At 43.3% G+C, this 21,457-nt stretch overlaps 1 protein-coding gene across 3 annotated transcripts; it reads left to right on the top strand.

Annotated features, from left to right (window-relative positions):
- Positions 1-7,927: 7,927 nt before the first annotated feature.
- ZNF140 (zinc finger protein 140) lies at positions 7,928-20,198 on the top strand. 3 transcript variants are annotated; one of them, XM_032472167.1, is made up of 4 exons: positions 7,928-8,065; positions 9,853-9,979; positions 10,225-10,323; positions 17,977-20,198. In XM_032472167.1, the coding sequence occupies exons 2-4, from the start codon at positions 9,946-9,948 to the stop codon at positions 19,143-19,145; spliced, it is 1,302 nt and encodes a 433-aa protein (XP_032328058.1). In that variant the 5' UTR covers positions 7,928-8,065; positions 9,853-9,945; the 3' UTR covers positions 19,146-20,198. The 3 variants fall into 3 exon arrangements, with proteins under 3 accessions (XP_032328058.1, XP_032328057.1, XP_032328056.1); XM_032472166.1 differs by lacking the exon at positions 7,928-8,065 and adding an exon at positions 8,233-8,364 and having other exon boundaries at positions 10,228-10,323; XM_032472165.1 differs by lacking the exon at positions 7,928-8,065 and adding an exon at positions 8,233-8,364.
- The last annotated feature ends 1,259 nt before the right edge of the window (positions 20,199-21,457 follow it).

Genomic DNA, 21,457 nt, shown 5'->3' with positions numbered 1-21,457 from the left:
TCCTCATCTGTTGAGGTGATCGTTTGGTTTTTATTCTTCAGTTTGTTAATGTGGTGTAGCCCACTGATCGACCTGCAGGTGCTGAAAAATCCTTGCATCCCTGGGACAAATCCCACTTGATCGTGGTGTACGACCTTTGTAATGCATTTAATGTATTGTTGGAGTTGATTTGCTAGTGTTCTAGTAATTTTTTATTGACATTAAATTATAAGTGTTTTCTTACTAATTTTGGAATCTCCTCTGTATCTGTAGTTACGTTGAATTTTTCATTAATAATGCTATCGGTTCTCTTTTATTCTGGCTCCATGTTGGCGGAAGTTTATTTATCCACTTTTATAAGGAACGAGATTTTGATTTTGTTGACTTGTCAGCACCTTCGTTTCTGTTTGGTTAATTAGCTGAAAGCTGGGCTTGGCAGAGGCCAGTACTGAGATACGAGAAATTCTTTGGCAGGATATAGGGATTTAAGGAAACGTGATTGTTGATACAGATTTATCATGAGTAACTCACTCACTAGGTCCCCCAAATTTGACCTCCAAGAGGGACCAGAAGACACTTCTTTTACTAGGGCCTTGAGAAATTACAGGTGAGGGGAGTGCCAGTATCCTAGAAAAATGTGCTTGTAGACCAGCGGTGAAGGTGGCAGCTGAAGTGAGACCCTTGATGTCAAAGGAGCCTCTAGGATTCTGGGATGGAACAGACCTTGTGGCCAAATTTAGTTCTGAGAGGCAAGTTGGGCATGGTTACTGCTGTGTGCAGGCTTGCGGTCATGGTGGTGACCAGGATTGCTGGACCTACAGAAACCCTTGGAAGTGGCTAGTTGATCATGTGATCTTAAGACCAGAATAGATGGACAGTTTGTGAAGGTCTTATCTTTATAATAAAAAAAATATAGACGCTGGATATCCTTTAGGCTAGACCCTGTAATTGGGTCACAAGTACATACTGTAGGACTCAGGAACTGTCAGCAGGCCGTTCTCCTGTTCTGTCAGGCTGCCTGCCCCCGGCTAAGCAGGTGCATGTTAGCACAGGTGGACTTAACCACGAGCACGATCCCACTGTGACACCCTCTTTGCCTTAGCTTGGGCCACTGGACCTGAAGCACGTGATACACACAAGACGAGACACGCCGTCACCTTTGCTTTTTCTGCCTCTTCTAGGCACTCACGTGAGACAGAAAAACCCACAGGCTTTGTGTCCAGAGGGCCGCGTTCAGCCACATTGCCTTTTCCTCGGACTCCCTTGTCCCTGACGTTCTAGTTTCATTCCTGTTGGGATTCTAGCAACCAGCCAAGTCAGTTACTTCTGCTAAGAAATTAGTCCATGTCTGTATTACCAGCCACCCGTCCTCTGTAGGCAGCAGAGGTCCAAATGTCCTGCTCTTAGCTTTGACCCCTGGGAAGGGTTCCCTTAAACCTGTCCCTTAGGGTCTTCTCCAGATGGGGGGACAACACCCATCAGTGGTCCCTTCCAGACGGTGCTGGCACATCTGCGAACCAGGTCCGAATTATCTCCTCCTCAGCCCGTGGTCATAGGGATGTCCTCGTGAAGCCTGTCGGCTGAGGTGCGTGACAAGGAAGTCTGGACTCCCTGCTTTTGCATTTTACTGAGGCTTGATGGGCTTTCTCAGGCCTGATCCCAAACAAATCATTTCCCCAATTTGATGAATTGCAGCAGAAGTGAAACCAACACTCCTCTGGACGGCTGTCACCGTCAACAGCCACACGGAGTGACGGGGTCAGTCTCTCTTGGAGCACTGTCGTGCACCGGACTCTCTCGTGGAAAGCCACTCTCTGCCGAACCCAGGGTCCTAGGAATTGAAGTAGACCCCACACGGGACCCTGTGTGCCTCGGGTGCTGCTCACACAGTCCGAGCTGCGGCATCACAGGCTCCATTTGCAGGACATCCTGCACCAGCCCTGGGCCTGCAGCTTCCCAGGCCCTCCCCGCCACCACTGGTCAGAATAGCATTACCACGTGTGTTCCAAACAGCCCTCCATATTCTAAGAGGCCCACCACGTGTTATACCTCTCTGGGGGTGTGTGTGAATTTTAGCTCCTTGCCTCCTACTTTAGAGGGAGGTCCCAGCATTGCTCAGTTCACTAAACTTCTGAAAGTGTCATTGTGTCAGTTTCCTAAATCTTTGCGGGGTTTACCTCACACCTTCTGGGACGTGTATGTGTTACCAGGGCATCTGCGGCACTTGCCACCTCTTGTGTAACAGTTCTAGACCTGTCCCCCAGAGGGCCCAGACCTCAGGCCCAGGCCAGCAACTCCGATCACTCGTTGCCTTTTATGGGGTTAGGCATGCTATTTTGAAACATGTTTAACAAATTTTAATCTATCCATTTTCATTCTTTCTTCAGAACCACATTTAAAAATGGTTTATTGATAAAATTTGCATACACTAAAACATACCAATTTCAACATAGATATCAAGTCCCATGAGTTTTGGTTAAGTGTCTGTCTGCATAACCACCACTCCTGCCCAGACACAGGGCATTCCCATCACTCCAAAGTGTCCTCTGTGCCTCGTCCCCGTCAGATCTCACGCCCACTGCTGACCCCAACCACTGATGTCTCTTCTGACGCTATAGGTTATTTTTTTCTTTTGTTGAATAAAATGATACATATGAATGAAATGATACAATAAGCAGTCCTTTGTGTCAGCCTGATGTTTTTGAGATCTGTGCCTGCTGTTGTGGGCATTCAGTAGTTTTTTTTTTTAATAGAAATATAGTCAGTTACAAAAATTTCTGGTGTACAGCATAATGTCCCAGTCATGCGTATATAGACATATATTCGTTTTCATTAAAGGTTCTTACAAGATACTGAATACAGTTCCCCGTGAGTAGTTTGCTTTTTATTGCTGAGAGGTCATTGTGTGGCTGTACCATCATTTGCCTGTCCATCTACCTGTGAGTGGACATTCAGACCATTTCGTATTTTGGGCTGTGAAGAATTAAGTGTGAGACCACACCACACTCATCAGAAAGGCTAAACATAAAAGACTCCAGTACAGTATTGGCAGTGATGTGCAGAACAGGAATGCTGGTGGGAATATAAAGACAACAGGACCGTTTTAGAAAACAGTTTGGTAGTTTCTTAATAAGTTTAACATATCCTGACTATAGGATTCAACAAGTCTCCTTTAGCTCCATAACAACTTGTATGCCAGTGTTCCTAAGATCAGTTTCAGAAATGTCTGGTTGGTCTCTGCTTCTGATCCCTGCTGCTGAAACTGGATTGGGGGTCAAAGAGCAAGAAAAAGAGTCAACAAAGAAAAAGAGTCAACTAAAGGAGAACCCCGAAGGGGATATCTTCCTAGTCCTGTGGCAGAGTCTGGGAGCCCCTCTGAACAGAAGACGCCTGGTTGTCCCTGTGCCATGTCTGGGCCACTGAAGGAATTTGATATAAAAATGAAGAGCAGGTTGTTTTATTCAATACATGATGCTGGAACCTACAACCAAACATTTTAGACAAAACAGTAACTCTGCACCCCTGTATCACACTAAACAGTATCAGTTCCCAAAGGGATCATTTTATAATTGCAATATAAGGAACAATAAAAGCATCATATATAATTATATAAATACTCACTAATGAGAAATGTTTTCAAAGCATGTTGAGGAGATTGACTATAAAGCATAGATTTCACATCAATTTAATCAATTTAATGTTATAGGAGATAAAATTATCTTGTCACTTGTCTATAGTTTCATTTTTAACAGTTCAGTCTTTAATCAATTTGACTAATTTATGATAAATTGATACAATGAAAGTGCACATTAAAAAAAACACTTTTTTTGGATTGGAGGTCATTAGGTTTTTATTTAAGTACTGGGGATTGAACCCCGGACCTTGTGCATGCTAGGCACGTGCTGTACCACTGAGCTATCCCCTACCCCTAAAGAGTGCACATTTACAAAAAAAAGATCTTAATTGAGTGTATTCAGTTATGCAGAAATATTTCATACCATGTATGCCCTACTGTGTACCACAGTTCTAGGCAGTGAGGTAAAAGTCCAAATAAGACAGAAAAGGCTTCTGCTTTCAGGACCTTAGGTTCGAATGAGGAGAGAGAGAGATAATCATTAAAAAGTTTTCAAGGAGAAATTAGTGCTATGACAAAAAAAAAAAAAGCAATATGACAGCGATTAATTCGGGTGTAAGAGAAGCTACAATTGGATGGAGTAGTTTTAAAAGGACTTTTTGAGAAAAATTTGAGTGGAGAGGGTTGTAGTACAGAGGGTTGTAGTAGGGAGTACCGAGGGTTGTAGGCAGGGGAAAGCGTCATTGGTGAGAATTATCTAGTATGTTTGAGAAAAAGGAAAAACAGCAACAAAATAATACAGCATAATCCCAGTTAAATGTGTGTAGGTACTGTTTTTGTACGTAAGCATAGCTCATACCTCTTTTCCACTGTCTTGTTTTTCTGTGGGTTACCTGAGCATTGTTTAGAATTATTTTAATTATGGCAAGTATTTTTGAGCCTATCTCTTTGTATAGTTTTTGTGTGTGGTTTCACTAGGTATTACAACACACAAACCTTACGTAACACAATCTACATTGACATTTTACCATGTTGACTGAAGTGCAGTCCCTTTACCCTCCTGACTTCTATTTAAGTCCCTTTACCCTCCTGACTCTTTAATATAACTGAATTGAGGGTCTTCTCTCTGTATACTGAAGTACCACATCAGATGGTGTTACAGTTTTTTGTTTCAACCATCAAGTGTGATTTTAAAAACTCATGAGAAAGATAGTCCATTATATTTACCTTTGTTTTCACCCATTCCAGTTTTTTAAAAATTATTTCTTACTGACTTTTATAGTCAGTTACAATGTGTCAACTTCTGGGGTACAGCATAATGCCCCAGTCATGCATATACGTACATATATTCATTTTCGTATTCTTTTTCATTAAAGGTTATTATGATATTGAATATAGTTTCCCATGCTATACAGAAGAAATTTATTTTTTATCTATTTTTATATATAGTGGTTAACCTTTGCAAATGTCAAACTCTCAAATTTATCCCTACCCTCCCCTTTTCGCCCAGTAATCATAAGATTGTTTACTGTATCTGCGAGTCTGTTTCTGTTTTGTGGATGAGTTTATTAGTGTCCTCTTTTTAGATTCCACATATGAGTGATATCATCTGGTATTTTTCTTTCTCTTTCTGGCTTACTTCATTTAGAATGATGATCTCCAGGTACATCCATGTTGCTGCAAATGCCATTATTTTATTCTTTTTTATGGCTGAGTAGTATTCCATTGTATACATATACCACAACTTGCTTTTTTTTTTCTTTTGAAGTTCTGACCCCACTCCTGTTATCATCTCTTTTATAATTGTAGAACTTCCTTTAGCCAGTCTTCAAAGTTAGGCCTGCTGGTGACAAAATCTTAGTTTTCCTTCATCTGAAGGCCTTTATTTCCCCTTCATTTCTGAAGAGCATTTTTGCTAGATACAGAATTAAGGGTTTACCGTATTTTTTTCAGTACTTGAAAAAGGTTGGGCCATCTCCTTCTGGCCTCCATGATTTCAGATGACAAATCCACTGTCATTTAATTGTTTCCCTATGGGGAATGCATTGTTTCTTTCTTTGCACTGAATTTCCAGTGTATTTTCTGCAGGAATTAGGCAAGATTATTCCAGAATTTGTCCAGAGAGGCAAACTCATAAGACAAACCTAGAAAAATTAGAAAAGAGTGTAAGGGGATATGGCCTACCATATGATATGTACAGGAATAGACCAACAGATCAGTGGGGCAAAACAGAGGATTCTGAGAGAGACCCAGATAGAAGGAAATTTAGTATTAGAAGAGTATAGGGTATATTTTATTTTTTTAATTTTAAAAACATTTTAATCTTATTTTAATTTTAATTTTTATTCTTATTTTTATCTGACTTTATTTTTTAAAATTTATTTTATGTTTTTAATGGAGGTACTGGGGATTGAACCCAGGACCTCTTGCATGAGCTCTGCTACTGATCTATCCCCACCCTCTAGGGTATATTTTAAAACTTGCTATGTGGATACCCTTTGTAAATGAGCGAAATTCAAAAGTCAGAAGGGAAAAGACTGATAGATTTGACTACATAAAATTTCAAAGCACAGCATGCACATGCATACAACACACAATCTCACCACGTACTAAGGGAAAATACAAGTGATATCTTGTGAGAATATGCTGTATCTGCAAGATAGACATGAAAGTTATAAAATCCCACCACACAAAGAACTACAGTCAATGCTAAAAACACCAGTGGGTAGAGCGTGTGCTTAGCATGCACGAGGTCCTGGGTTCAAGCCCCAGCCCCACCACTAAAACGAAAATAAATAAACCTAATTACCCCCCACCAAATCCCAGGGATCCTAATAGAAAAATAGGCAGAAGATATGAACAGGTATTTCACAGCAGATAAATAACTAGTCAATAAACAGATTTGTTTATTCACACAAAAAGTGTGAAAAATTAAAACAAGTTATTTTAAGTCACCGTATGACAAAGTTAAACTTTGATAATATCCGCTTGTCATTCATTGAGTCCTCATCTGTGCCAGGCAATGTGCTGGTTATGGGTGTAATGATACGCAGAACAGGCCCCAGACTCATAGTGCTTGGAGCCAGCGGACACATAATCACGGATACACAATACATACTTACAGACATAATTGCAAATTACTGTAAGTGACAACGAGAGAGCGTAGGATCCAGTGAGAATTTACAACCAAAGGAGCTGTATTCAGAGGACCACACTGGGATCAGAGAAGACTCCGACGAAGCTGCTTGAGCTGAAATACGAAAGATAAAGGAACGCCCTGATCAAGTCGTGCTGTGAAGGCGCCGACGTCTTCAGGAGTGGAGCACGTTCTCGGGTCCCCTGGGGAAGCAAGGTCGGCTCGGCTAGGGGAAGCAACGCAAGAGCCGGAGGAAGGACGGGGGGTGGGGGAGGCTGCACGGAGCATCAGGAACCACGTGAAGGGCTTCTGCCTTCGCGTCAGGCAGTCGCAAGCCGTCACATCACGTCAGGCAGAGGAGTACGTTTGGAACTGCTTTTACGAACATCAGGCCGACCTCTGGATGAAGAGATTTGGAGGAAACGGCAAGACTGCGGCTGAGAAATACAAGTTCGGACAAGACTCGTAGTTAAGCCTAAACACAGACACATGTCCCTCTCAATGTGTCCGCAGAAGGATCCATTTCTTCTCTCCTAAACTTGTCTTTTCCTGTGTTTACCATCTGACGGAAATAAAGTGATTGAGGAGGTTTGCAGGGGCAGGGTTGGAGAGCGGGGAGGTGTGCAGGCACGGCCTGCGGCAACCATGTCACCCAAGCGCTGCGCCCCGTCCCGCCCACAGGGCGCTCCCAAAACGAGCCGGGTCCCCCGTTCGCTGTTCACCGGGCCAGCGAATTGCTTTCTTCTGTTTTCCTCTCCCAGTGTCTGTCGCGGGCTGTTTTTCTTTCCTGCGTTTCTTTCCCACAGACTCATAAACTGTCCCTCCACCTGGGCACCTCTTCTGTCTCCACTGGACCCCGAGCGGGAGCTGGTTCCCAAACCTCATCTGCGCGCCCGGAAGCGAGCCCGCCCCGAGCAGGGAACGCAGGGCCGCAGGACCCGCGGGCGCCCCGCCCGCCCGCTCGCTCGCCCGCCGGTTCGCTCGCTCGCTCGCTCCCTCGCTCCAGGCTCTGGGACCCGCGGGTGAGCGGGGCGGCGGCTGTAAGGGCTCGGATGGAAGCGCTGGGCCCCAGCCGGTGCTGGGGGTTGTAGTCCTCTGAGTGCGGTGGGCCTGGCTTCCTGCTGAGGCCGCGGTGGACCCTGGGAAGTGTAGTTGTCCGAGGCCCGCGTGCTCCGTCTCGTGCTCGCGGGGCGCTCTGGGAGTTGTAGTGCGTGGGGCGCCTGTGCGGAGGCCGCGGTGTACCCTGGGAAGCAGAGCTATCTGGGGCGTGCGGCCTGGTGGCGGTCGGCCTCTGAAAGCTCGCGAAGGCGCAGTTTGCGGGGCGCTGGCTCGGGGTCCCCGGTCGCTGAGCCGAGAGCCTGGCCCCGCGGGCCGAGGTAGGTGAGGGCCCTTCTTGCCCGAACCGGCCCCGCCGGTGTGCGGGCCGGGCGGTGGCTCCGTCCCGAGCTCGCGGACCCCGGGCCTGCCGGCCGGCGCGCACATAAAAGCTCCGAGCCGTGGCCGGTTGAGGGCGGCGGCGCTGCGCGATGGGCAGCTGCTGGCTGTGACGGCGCCCCGACCGCGTGACGAGGCGGTGGGAGCGGAGCCGGGCCCGCGCGCTCAGCTCAGTTCTCTCCCCGCCAGCCCTGCGTTCGCTCTCCGGGTCCCCGCGGGCCCTGCCGGAGCCATGGCTCAGGTAAGCTGGCGTGTGCTCTTTTCCTCAGCGACGCCGTGTTTTCCGGGCCGGGACAAAGGCTCTGTCCCTCGGGACTTCCTGCCCGGCTCCCCCGCCTCCCTCTGCGCTTCAGAGGACGTGGTTCCCGAGGCAGCGGGCGGCGGGCGGCGGGGCGCTTTCTCCGCCTGTGTTCCTCCTCTTACCGGTGTCAGAACGCGTCGTGCTTTACTCGGCGTCTCCCGCCCGCTGTCCCTCATTCGTTATTCGTCGTGTTTTTCCTGAGCCCGTGTCCACACCCGTGTCCGTGGCCGCGTGCGCCCTGGGTCTCCAGATAACCCATTGGAAATGCACGTGAGAGCCCCAGCCGCGACTTCTGCTCCGGAAACTCGGTGTGCGGGTCCGCGGTCTGCGTGTTGGCGGCCCTTCCAAGTGATTGTACTGCGGGCGCGTCCCAGGTCTTGGTGGTCAGAGCTCAACTTGCCGGCGTGACGTTACATTTCCGGAGGAAGGACACCGGTCGTTGTTCTGTTGAGGCCCAGTGCCCGGCTGGCAGTTGTGCTTCACCGAGGCGGGGGCCCGACGTTCGGATCACCCACTTCTCTGTCTTGTTGTTTGACATACTTCTCTCCAGATCCAGAGGCTCTCCAGCTTTTCTGGGAGTCCAGTTTCCACCTTTGTTGCAGATTCCACTGTTTACAGTAGGAAACAGCTTATTAGTCCATCTGTAACAGATGATAGGCACTTTAATTTTTTTTAAACTGTAAAATAAAAGTCTCCTACCTCTGGGGTTGATGCTAGTTTGGGACTTTTCAAATTTCCTGTTCATGCCTGACACCAGTGGACCCCGCATGTGGTGCAGAACCAGGCTGCAAAGCAGGGGCCGGTATTCCCCTCACCCTGAGAGAAGGAGCTTGCGGTTCCATCCTGGGAGGCATTATCCTCACTCCTTGGGAGGTCCTTGTGGTTTACTTTTTCCTCTTGTTCTGTGACATTGCTAAAATTGCCTCTAAGTTTCACAGTCGTTTCTTCAGAAATGCGGATGAGTGTGGTAAACTCGAGTGTGTGCTCCATTTCGGGGGTGCTGCTGCTGTCGGCTACAGCCCTGGTGACCACGGAGACATTCTTGTCAAATCGTGTTAAAATAGGCTGGTGTATTAAGGAAAATATGTATTCCTAGTAAACATAAGGGAACTGTCGCCACCATTCATAAAGTGTTGTAAGGTGGTAAGAATTTTTACAGCCAAAGCTGAAGTCCACGTTCACAGTGTATAATCCTTTGTATCTCAGGACAAATCACATAGATTTTTTTTCCTTTTCTCTGATGATACAATAAAACAAAGCACCCGGGCTCTTAGTTATAATGTTAACAGTTACTCAGAATCCTGAAAACTGCTGTGGCACTGCTCGAATACACTGCCCCACCCTCCACAGTGGGACTCATTTCACTCCTTGGTCAGGGCCTTTGGGGGCATGGGTGCTGGTTGTGTGGATGCCCATGTGTCATTTCAGGGGTCAGTGACATTCAGAGACGTGGCCATAGACTTCTCCCAGGAGGAATGGGAATGGCTTCAGCCTGCTCAAAGAGATTTGTACAGACATGTAATGTTGGAGAACTTTGGCCACCTGGTCTCAGTGGGTAAGTATTTCTTCTTATCTCCCCTCAGTCAGAATTTGACCTTGAGGATGCTATTGTGAACCTTGATTATCTGGCTGAATCTCCCCAAAGAACAGAAGTTACTGTTTAATTAGCTTTTAAGAGGGGAATTATAACTTCACCTAATCTTTAGACATCTTTCATACTTATATCTGGCATTTCTATCCATGGCTCCTCTTTTCTGAGGGTTCAAGAACTAATTTTGAATTTATTTCAATTTCTGCAAGCAGGTCTTAACATTTCTAAGCCAGATGTGGTTTCCTTGTTGGAGCAAGGGAGAGAACCCTGGCTGGGGAAAGGAGACATGAGCAGAGGTCTGTTTCCAGGTGAGTGAGTTAGAAGCTGGTGGGGAAGTTTTTAAAAATAACAACCCAACCAGTCAATGAGAAAGCACTCTTTTATATGTTGGATGGAAAGTTTTCCTTTAAAGATACCAGAGATACGGGGCCTCTGAAGTCTTGCCGACAGCTCCGTTAGGGACCGCTTCACACCCACTTACCCGCCTGCCTTCAGTCCTCTCCTCCTCCGTCCCTCACTTTCTCCTTTCCTTTCATTATTAGCTCTGTCTGGGCTCTGAATTTTATTTCTCTTCAGTTTCTCTTCTCTTTCTTTTTTAAAGAGTTGACATGTATGTTTCTATTGTCTAGATTTTTCTTTCTACTGCTGTTCTAACCCTCTGGAAAGATTCATTCATTACTGTTTGGTTAGTCGATGGGTTTATTCATTTACTCATATTTCTTATAACAGCATTGATTGAAGTTTTAATCTTGTTAAGACTTTCTCTTAGGTGGTGTTGCTCTCTAGGAGTAGAAGGCATACAAAAGTATAACAACTATCAAGGAAGTTATGGCATAGTGAGGTCTAAATGACTTTGTTAGAGGTTCTCAAGTTGGCAGTTTAACTGTGAGAAGAGAGGAATTTCCAGCTGGTGTTTGAGGCCTGGGTAATTTGGATCAGAGATGGTAGTAACAGAAAAATAGGGGTTGGTTTTGGAGAAGAGGTGATTAATTAGTTTGAGATATGTGTGGTCTGAGCAGAGGATGGTATTTCCAAGTGAGGAAGTGCAACAGAAGACTGGAATTCATCTTAGAAAAGGACTCAAGTTAGAGTTGTAGATGTGAGAATCTTAAGAATCAGGAATAAAAGCCATGAGGTAGATTGAGAAGTGCTCTGAAAGCCTTCTTCACCTCAGAAATAGAATTGCTGGTGAAGCTCTTTGAAGATCAGTATGGCCACGCACCAGCCTTGAAGATTCTGAGATCTTTGGAGCCTAAATTATATGTATTTATAACAATTTCCATAAGTCCTATAGTTGATTGCTAAGCGAAGAGAGTGGTCCTCTTGACGTAACAGGAGGAACACTGTTTTTGGAGAAGCAGCTAATGGAGGGACAGATGAGGGAGCAGGAGATGCCAGGAAAGATGAAGGAAAGCTGGCTTGAAGCAGGGTCACAGCTGCAGAGACCTTCGGGAGGAAAGACATGGAAAGAGCCCTGATGTGGGCCGAAGTCATGTGGTGGAACAGGTGCAGGGAGACTTCCTTACTGAAGTACACGAGTTGAAGAAAAATGTTCTTTTCTAAATGTTTTGAAAATAACAAAACCAATAAAACTATGTACAAGGGAAGTGGGGTAAAGGGCAAACATGGAAAAACTGCCTCTAATTCCACTACTTCAATACAGCTCTTGTAATTTTTGTGTGTTCCTTCCCATACCTTTTTTGACAGGTGAAATAGCTCACAGAAATAACGCATCAAACTTAAATTATTGTAAGACACCTATGTCTCCACCACTCAGGTCAGTAAACAGAACACTGCCAGGTCCCTAATTAATCACCTCTTCTCCCAGTCACCCCTCCCCCTGTGAAGGTGCTGTCCTTTCACGGTGGTAACTTGGTTTTCTGTAGCTTTAGCAACTGTTTGTATTTAATCAGTCATTTTGGTTTGTATGTTTGTGAACTTTATATAGAGGGACTCATAATGTATATATTATATTGGAATTTGCTTCTCCCAAAATTACTTTAATATTCATGCATTTTGCATACCGGTCTAGTAGTTTGTTTCATCGTACCAGTGGATACACCCCAGTTATCCATTGTCTTTGACAGCTTCTTGGGTTGTTTACAGCTTAGGGCTATTGCAAGCAATATTGCTGTGTCCCTGTGCTTTACATCTGGGCTGGAGTTGTCCCTCTTCCACCTCATTAAGTGCCAGAGTGTTTTCCAAAGTGCTTTTACTGACTTGCACTCCCCCAGACGCAGTAAGCGGGTTCCTCTTGCCTGACATTACAGTGCATCACACTGTTCACCTGTCAGGGGAGGGGCAGTGCTGGCTTACTCTGGTTTGAATGTGCATTTCTCCAGTTACTAATGAGGTTGAGCACCTTTTCACATGTGTATTGAGCATTTAGATACCCTCATTTGTGAAGTGCCTCTTGAAGGTTTTTGCTCGTTAATCCATTAGATTCTCTTTTTCTTGTTGATTTGTAGGAGTTGTGTATTTCAGGTAAAAATCCGTTGTAATTGTATTCACCGTGAATACCTTCTCTTAACCTGTGGCTTACTTTTCCCCTTAAAACCTCTTTCAATGAACAGGAATTCTTATTTAGTGCTTGTGTAGTCAGAGTTATCAGTCTTTCCTTTTATGATTAGTATTTTTCAATGTGTTTAAGAAATTCTCCCCTACCATGAGGTCATGATGACATTTTCTTAGATTTTCTCTTACAAGTGTCTGTAGTCATTTTGCCACTCACATTTAGATCCATGGTCCACTTTGGATTTATTTCTGTGTGTCATGTGACTTGGTGGTCAGTTTTGGGCTCTTCTGTGTGGATGTCTGGTTCTCACAGCACCATTTGTTGACGTGTCTATCCTTTCCTTCACTGTTCTGTCGTCAGTTTGTCAAAAGTTAAAAGTGAGTTTGTTTCTGAGTTCTCTATCTTTCATTTTTCTATTTTACTATCTTTGTATAAATCTATACAGTCTTAGTTATGAATTTAATAGTGGATAACATTTTACTGTATTTGCTTTCCTTTCCCCCTTTTTTGCTGAATAATGTAATTTGTAGATATCTTGACATTTCCCTACAGAATACTTCGCTATCATGTATAGGGACATTTTCTACATAATTGAAATATTTTCACACCAAAATAGCAGTTTTGCCTAATTTTGTTTTAATGTGCTGTCTGTATCTGGATTGCCTTTTCCCTGTGGAATGATGAAATATTCCTGTTTCTCTGTATGTCCTATAACTTTGAATTCACTTTTTTTTTAAAATTAAGACTTTGGGTCTTGTTTAAATCCTGTTGCGATATTAACCTTATTTAAGCAGACTGTTGATATGGGTAAATTGAAGCCACAATTTCTAACCTGTCTTCTATGTATGTGGTTCCAATGACAGTCCAGTTTCCAGAGCTTTTGTGAGTATATTTTATTTGTCCCTATATGTACCTCCCAGTGGCCTTTCTGGAACTTAGGCAGTGGGTTCCCCTTTGTTTCAGTTCTCACAGCTTCAGGTATGCGATTTAGGGTCAGATCCACACGTCCACAACTCGGGGATGTGCCCAGAATCTCATACACAACTTTATGGGATCACCTTCTTGCCCTCCCATCTTCACCATCTCCCCTTTCCTTTTTGGCTCCCAGGGCCCCCCTTTCAGGTCTTCTGGATAGAAAGGCAGGCCTTTGGTTTCCCCTGTGCACTTCCTGCAACTTTGTCTGCCTCTGCAGCCATGCAACAAAGAGATGGAGAGAAAGAAAAAAAATGGGTATTACCCCTGTGCTCTTGGGACTATAGATTTTTCTGATGTGGGAGGAAGGCTGCCCTGTCTTGAGGTTTTAATTCCATCTGTGGCCACTGCTGCTGCGAGATGCTTTGGGTTTGGGCAGAAGAGACTGGGAGATGAACAGGCAGTAAGATTTCTCTGACCAGGAAGGGCCCTTTCCCAGTCCTAAGACCAGAAGTAGAAGCTTCTCTTGGGGCTGTTTCTCCTCATCCCTGCTGCCCAGTTCTTGCTTTCGGACTGCCTTTGAGTTTAGGCCTGTGGAGGCTGGAGTGGGGAAAAAAAAAACCCAAGAAACTCACCACTAGTTGAGTGTTACTTTGAGTTCTGGCTTCCTTCCCCAGTCAGCTTGCTACCATTTACTTTTTAGAGTCCTTGGCTAGCTGCTTTATGCAGTCTGTCCACGGTTTTTACTTGTATAGAGTGGGAGAGCCAGAGTGGGGTGTACTTACTCCATGTTTACAGGGCTGGAACCACTCACATAAGTGAAAAAAAGTTACAGCATTTATGAAGATCGTACTACTACAGTGAAAATACGAGGTTCAGTGTAGATTCAGCAACAGTAGAAGTGTAAGGAGAATGGTGGGAATTAAGGACAGTTAGGGAAAGCCCTGGTCAGATCATGCAGTGATTTTACAAGTCATATTAATGAGCTTAGAGTTCAACCCCAGGCTAATAGGGAGTCATCAAAAGATTTTAGGCAGGTAAGCATTTTAGTAAGGCCATTCGAGTTCCAGTTTGGAAAACAGATTTGTTGGGAGCAAGATTAGGAAACAGGGCTGTCATTTGAGAGTTGCTACCATCACCTAGTGGTGGTGTGATCATCTCCTGAACTATGGGTGTGTCCAGGGAATGGAAGAAGGTATACAGAAGGTAACAAACCAAGTGGACTCAGAAGGACTTGGTGATTGATGAGATAAAAGACATGAAGAAAACTGAGGAATTGTGGTTGACACCACTTTTTTTTGCTGGTATTATTTTTTCTTTAAAAAAAAAAAAAGGATGAACAAGTTTGAAGGGAAGGAAAGATTACCTTGTCTTGGAGTTTCGGCTCCCTTAGGTTACTCGGGTGTATACATCGAGTAGGCAGTTGAGTTATCATTATGGAGCTTAAGAGAGATACCACGGTGTTTCTCAAATTTCAGACCTTTGGATTGTTTTAAAACAACTATTCCCAGGTCCCACTGCAGAAATTCAAAATTGTTAGGTTTAGGGTGGCAGTCAGGAATCCGCAAGTGATGCTGATGCTGAGCTAGCGTGTATGTTTAGGAGTGATCTGTGCAGCTTCTTAGGGCTTCGAATTTTCCTTGTAAAATCCCTGCATACCTTGTTGAATTTATTTTAAAGCAACTTTTCTAGTTTCTTTTCTAAGTAATATTTACACCTATAGGAATACTAGTGAATTTGTATATTTTTGTAAGTCAATCTTTATTGTAGCAATAAAAATACCCTAAACCTGGGGTGAGGGTATAGCTCAATGGTAGAGTGTGTGCTTAGCATGCAGGAGGTCCTGGGTTCAATCCCCAGTCCCTCCATTAAAATAAATAAATAAACCTAATTACCTCCCCACTCAAAAAAAAAAAAATACCCTAAACATTTCTACCTTAAAACTTCCCTTCAAATACTGTAGTGATTTTTCTTTAATCAATAAACTTAATTTTTTTTAGAAGCAGTTTTAGGTTCACAGCAAAATTGAGGGGTAAAGTATAGTTTCCATGTACCCCCTCCCCACCCACACCTAGGCTTCCCCACTGTCAACATCCCACACCACAGTAGTAGATTTTTTTCAGTTGATGAACCTACATTGACACGTCATTATCACCCAAAGTCCATAGTTTACCTTAGTGTTCTTGGTGGTGTATATTCTATGGGTTTTGACCACATTAGTATCATATGGAATAGTTGTACTGCCCTAAAAATCCTGTGCTCTGCCTGTGCCTCTTTCTTTTCCCCCACCCCTGGCAACCACTGATCTTTTTGGTGTCTCCATAGTTTTTCCTTTACCAGAATGTCATATAATTGGATCCATACAGTATTTTTCTTTTTCAGACTGGCTTCTTTCACTTAATATTATGCATTTAAGGTTCACTCCTTTGTATCTGTTTATGGCTTGATAGCTCATCTCTTTTCAGTGCTGAATAATATTCCATCGTCTGGATGGCCCACAGTTTATTTTTCCATTCTCCTACTAAAGGACAGCTTTGTTGCTGCCAAGTTTCAGCAGTTATGATAAAGCAGCTATAAACTTCCATGTGCAGGTTTTTGGGTGGACATCAGTTTTAATTCATCTGGGTAAACACCAAGGAATGTGATTGCTGAATTGTATGGCAAGAGGGTGTTCAGTTTTATAAGAAGCTGTTTTCCAAAGTGACTACCATTTTACACACCTGCCAGCAATGAAGGAGTTCTGTTGCTCCACATCCTTGCCAGTATGTGGTGGTGTTAGTAGGTTAGATGTTAGTCACGCTAATAGGCGCGTTTTAATTTGCAGTTTCCTAGTGGCCCCTGATGTCGAATGTCTTCATGTTCTTACTTGGCAGCCGTCTTCGTTGGTGAGGTGTCTTTTGCCTAGTTTTAAACTGAGTTGTTCATTTTCTTATTGTTGAGTTTTAAGAATTCTTTGTATATTTTGGATAATAGCTCTTGTTAGAGGTGTCTTTTGCAAACACTTTCCCTCAGTCTGTGGCCTCTCTTGTTCTTGACTTGGCTTTTGCAGAGCAGTTTTTAATTTTAATGAAGTCCAGCTTATCAGTTACTGCTCTCGTGGATTGTGCCTTTGGTGTTGTATATGAGAAGTCACTGCTGTACCTAAGATCATCCAGGTTTTCTGCTTTGTTTTCTTCTAGGAGTTTCATAGTTTTTAGTTTTTTGTGTTACATTTAGGTCTGTGATCCACTTTGAGTTAACTTTTGTCAAGTTTGGGAAGTCTGTCTAGATTCATTTGTATGAATGTGGATGTCTAGTTGTTCTGGTACAGTTTGTTGAGAAGACTATTTGTTCCCCTGTGTTGTCCTTGCTTCTTTGTCAAAGATCAGTTGGCTATAATTATGCAGGTCTGTTTCTGAACTCTGCTCTGTTCCATTGGCCCGTTACCTAGTCTTTCACCAGCACTGCACTGACTTGATTACTGTAGCCCTGTAGTAAGTCTTGAAGTCAAGTGTCAGTCCTCTGACCGTGTTCTTCTCCTTCAGTATTGTGTTAGGTATTGTAGGTCATTTGCTTTTTTTGTAGAAACTTTAGAATCAGTTTGTCAAGATCTGTAAAATAACTTGCTGGGAATTTGATTGGGATTTTGTTGAATCTGTGTATCAAGGTGGAAATAACTTTAAACTTCCAGAAAAACTGCAAGAATAGTACAAAGAATACCCCGTGCCCTTTACTCATGTTCACCTGTTGCTAGTATTTTGCCCTGGTGGTTTTATCATTTGGTATATGAAGTTTTTTTTTCAGAAACATTTGGGAATAGGTTGTATACATTATGACCTTTTAATCCCACGTATTTCCTAAGAATAAAGATATGAAAAAAAATGTTTTTTAAACCTTTGTATTGTTATAAAATTCTGTTCTCCTAAAATGATAACATCTGTTACTAAAATTTAGCCTAGAGAAAATCAGGGCCTGTGTTTGTCAGAAGCATCTAACGGAAAGATACTATTATACCCAAGTTGAACTTCATATCAGTTTGGAAAGTAGAGTCAGAGTGAGGATGCTAGAAGATAGTTTTCAGAGAAAGCTTTAATTTTTTATTCATTCATTCAGAATAAGTTACTGTAAGATGTTCCAAAGGCAGTAAGTGAACACAGTCTGATTTCTTTGTGGGACCTGAGGGACACTTGAAGTCTATTAATAGCACGATGCAATTGTCATTTTCAAGTCATTCTGGCAGCAAATAAAGTTTAAACGGAGGTGAGGAAGATTAGCCACCTGTCCTTCATGTATCTTCCTGATAGTTCCATTTTCCCCTCACCTTCAGTTACTTATTTTCAGTCTTTCTCCTTAGTCACCTACATCTCTCCTCTGATGTCTTCTGAATTTCTGGATATACTGCTCAGATTTCAGAGTCACATAATGACAACTATAAAAGCCATGCAATGCTAAGATTTTTTTTTCAATTTAATTCTTTTTTAAAAAAAATGGAGGAGTGTCTTTTATTTTAGTGAACACAGAAAATAAGAAACAATTTGCTTTGGTTTTTTTTTAGCTTCAGAGTCAAACGCTGAGATCAGAGAGTTTTCTCCAGAGAATGTCCTGTGTGAAGATGACTCATCCCGGTGCTTGATAATGGACAGGTTTCTAAGCCGAGGCTTGGAGTGTTCCAGTGTTAAAGGAGACTGGAAACGTGAGGGCGATGCTGAGGTGCTGCAGGGAAATCAGGGATGTGTCAGGCAGGTGACAGTTCCCCATCAAGAAGCCCTGTCTCAACACATGCGTGTTGGTACTGTGGAGAGACCCTACGGCTGCCAGGAATGTGGGAAAACTTTCAGTCGGCGCTTTTCCCTTGTGCTACATCAGAGAACTCATACTGGAGAGAAACCATATGTGTGTAAGGAGTGTGGCAAAACCTTTAGCCAGATCTCAAACCTTGTGAAACATCAGATGATCCATACTGGAAAGAAGCCCCATGAGTGTAAAGACTGCAGTAAAACATTCAGTTACCTTTCATTCCTCATCGAACACCAGAGAACACACACTGGGGAGAAACCGTATGAATGTACCGAGTGTGGGAAGGCCTTCAGCCGCGCCTCAAACCTCACTCGACATCAGAGAATTCACATGGGAAAGAAGCAGTATGTGTGTAGGAAATGTGGGAAGGCCTTCAGCAGCGGCTCTGAGCTCATTCGCCATCAGATCACACACACGGGGGAGAAGCCATACGAATGCATCGAGTGTGGGAAGGCGTTTCGTCGTTCCTCGCACCTCACCCGACATCAGAGCGTCCACGCCTCCAAAACCCCCTATGAATGTGGTGAATGCAGCAAAGCCTTCCGCTGCCACTCGTTCCTCATCAAACACCAGAGGATTCACGCCGGAGAAAAGCTCTTCGAGTGTGACGAGTGTGGTAAAGTTTTCACGTGGCATGCGTCCCTTGCGCAGCATATGAAGATCCACACTGGAGAGAAACCCTATGCGTGTGCTGAGTGTGACAAAACCTTTAGCCGGAGCTTCTCCCTCATCCTACACCAGATAACTCACACTGGGGAGAAACCCTACGTATGTCAGGTCTGCAGTAAATCCTTCAGCTGGAGCTCAAACCTTGCCAAACACCAGAGAACACATACTCTAGAGAACCCCTATGAATACGAAAACTCATTTAACTACCACTCATTCCTTACTGAACGCCAGGGAATTCACACTATAGAGAAAACCTAAGAATGTATGGATTAAGAAAAAAAAAGCAGCTAATGCCTTACTCTGACTTCAGAGACCTCTTGGGAAGAAGCCTTATGTTAATGTGTTGAATGGGACGAAACGTGGCCTGTAATTTATTCAACATCCTGGAGAAAAACTCCAGGAATATGTGGGAAAGCCATTAATAGCTGCTTATTCTTTTTGTAATACCAGAAGACGAAATCAGTCAACATTGAGAAGACTCTTCCTTTGGTAGGATTCCTTTAATCTACATTTGTGAATTCCTACCAGGAAAGGATACATGTCTAGTAAATGGGAGAAAGCTCTTAGAGACGAGGTCTTGTTCTGCTCAAGCAGGATAGAACGCATGGGTACAAGTGTATTTTTTCCTAGACATCAAAAAGCTCGTAACAAAGGAATGTCATACAGTCATTTGGGAATGCCTTTGTGTACCACGCAGTGTTTATTAAATTTTTACATACTCTTCTAAGAAAAAGCAACCCTATAAATGAACTTAACACAGGGCGATCTTCTGCAGTATTTCAGATGTATAGAATCATACTAGTTGAAAACTTCTGTTACAGTGAATGTGGCAAAGCTTACAGTTCTGAGAAGTTGAAGTGGAGAGAATCGGTGTGGGCAAGTTTTTCTGGGGGGAGGGGCTTTTTTTTTAAGCAAATTCAGAAAAGCTATGAATAAATCTTTTGATTTATAGTAACTTAATGTGGTGCTGGCTGGGTTTTTTCCCCCCACAGCTTGTGATTCTGAAAATGCAACTATCACAGCATTGACACCAGCAGTGAAGAGGAGCATGCTTTTGTAAAAATGTTACACAGATGTCAGTTACAGAAACATTTTTTAGGTATTTTATGGTTTTAACTTTGAGATAGTTTGGATGTAAGGTTATGCTAACTTATGTTTACCCTTGAATCTGACTAGATGTCTTATTCAGTCAAATGTAAATACACATCAGAGGAAAATGCCAAGGTAGTTGTCCTCTTTTGTTCCCTTCACAGTAAGAACATGTCTTCTGTAAGCATGTACTTACCAAAATAAATCAGACTGTCTTCATTTTCCAGGTACACCTTGCCCATCTTTTATTTTCCCAGTTTAAAGGTTATCCTTGAAGCGTTTGATTGCCTCCTTTAAAGAACTTCTCCTGTATTCAGTACATGAATATGTAATTTAGCACTTGAATACGTGCCTCATTTAGGTGTATTTTTTCACATATATGTAAATTTTCCTTCACAAAATTAGAGGCTGACATTTGACTCAATATAATAGCAACACATAGCTGCTTCCTGTTACTTCCCTAGAACCGTTCAAAGCCTCACACTCTACCAGAACCACTCCACTGTGCAAATCCCCCTTTTCCTATGGTGGTGGCCAGCATTATTAATTTCCCTTGCAACATGTGGCGGTCTTTGGTGAACAAGTGTGTATTTGTCATCTCAGAGGTTTGTAACATTCAGCGGTGTGGCCATCCACTTCTCCCAGGAGGCATGCGGCTGACTGGACCCTGTTCCATAATTTTTATATGGGAATGTAATGCTGGAGAACTCTGCGAGTCTGGTCTGAGGCGGTTACCATTGCTCCAAGCTCAGAATCTGAACTTAGGTATTTTTGCCTTCTCCATAGGAAGTATCAGGGGGTAGGTTCTAAATTGCCTGCCTGAATCCATACTCCATGTTCTTGAGGGGGTGTTTTGAAATTGGTATAAGTGGAAAGTGGCATGCATTCTCCTGCTTTTGTTCCTGTGATAGTTCTCTTGACAGGAATCTAGAAAACCATTAGATTTTGAATTAGATAGTTTCTCCTTGTAAGCAAGACTTTTTATTTTTGAACCAAACATGACCTTACTGGAGCAAGGGAGAGTGAAGAATGATGGAGAAAAAGTAAGACGAGGCCTGTGATCAGGTGAGCAGGCCTGAGGAAGGGAGTGCCTTTGCAGGGGGAGTCAGTTCACCAGACAGACTGCCTGAATCATTTTTATCAAAAATAAGACCTTTTACCAAAAATACACTTCACGCAACAGAATTCTGAACTGCGTAACTCACTCAAAAGGTCCTCTTGTTCATTTGTGGTAAAGTATTTCTGAAAATAAGAACTATGCTATTATTTTTAACTTAGTTAAAATACAGATAATGTATTAAAGTACAGTTAATTCCTAGATTATACAGTGCAAGATATGTCAAAACGCAGTTGCCACTGAAAAGTAAGTGAGTAGTTTGTGGATATTTTCATCTGTACAGTATGCTCTTTTTCGTAGCAACATGGTGCTGGTAGGTTCATAGTTGCTTTCAGTCAATTTTGGCATACAAATGTGTATTATG

This window comes from Camelus ferus, chromosome 32 (genome assembly GCF_009834535.1).
Source record: "Camelus ferus isolate YT-003-E chromosome 32, BCGSAC_Cfer_1.0, whole genome shotgun sequence".
Taxonomy (NCBI): Eukaryota; Metazoa; Chordata; class Mammalia; order Artiodactyla; family Camelidae; genus Camelus; species Camelus ferus.
The sequence above is the reverse complement of the archived record's forward strand: the minus strand, read 5'-3'. Positions and strand labels throughout refer to the sequence as shown.

Bases quoted from the DNA above. Each gene is read 5' to 3' on its own strand.
- ZNF140 (XM_032472165.1), top strand. The intron at 9,980-10,224 runs GTAAGTATTTCT...AATTTCTGCAAG, and splicing joins TGGCCACCTGGTCTCAGTGG to CAGGTCTTAACATTTCTAAG. The intron at 10,324-17,976 runs GTGAGTGAGTTA...GTTTTTTTTTAG, and splicing joins GAGCAGAGGTCTGTTTCCAG to CTTCAGAGTCAAACGCTGAG.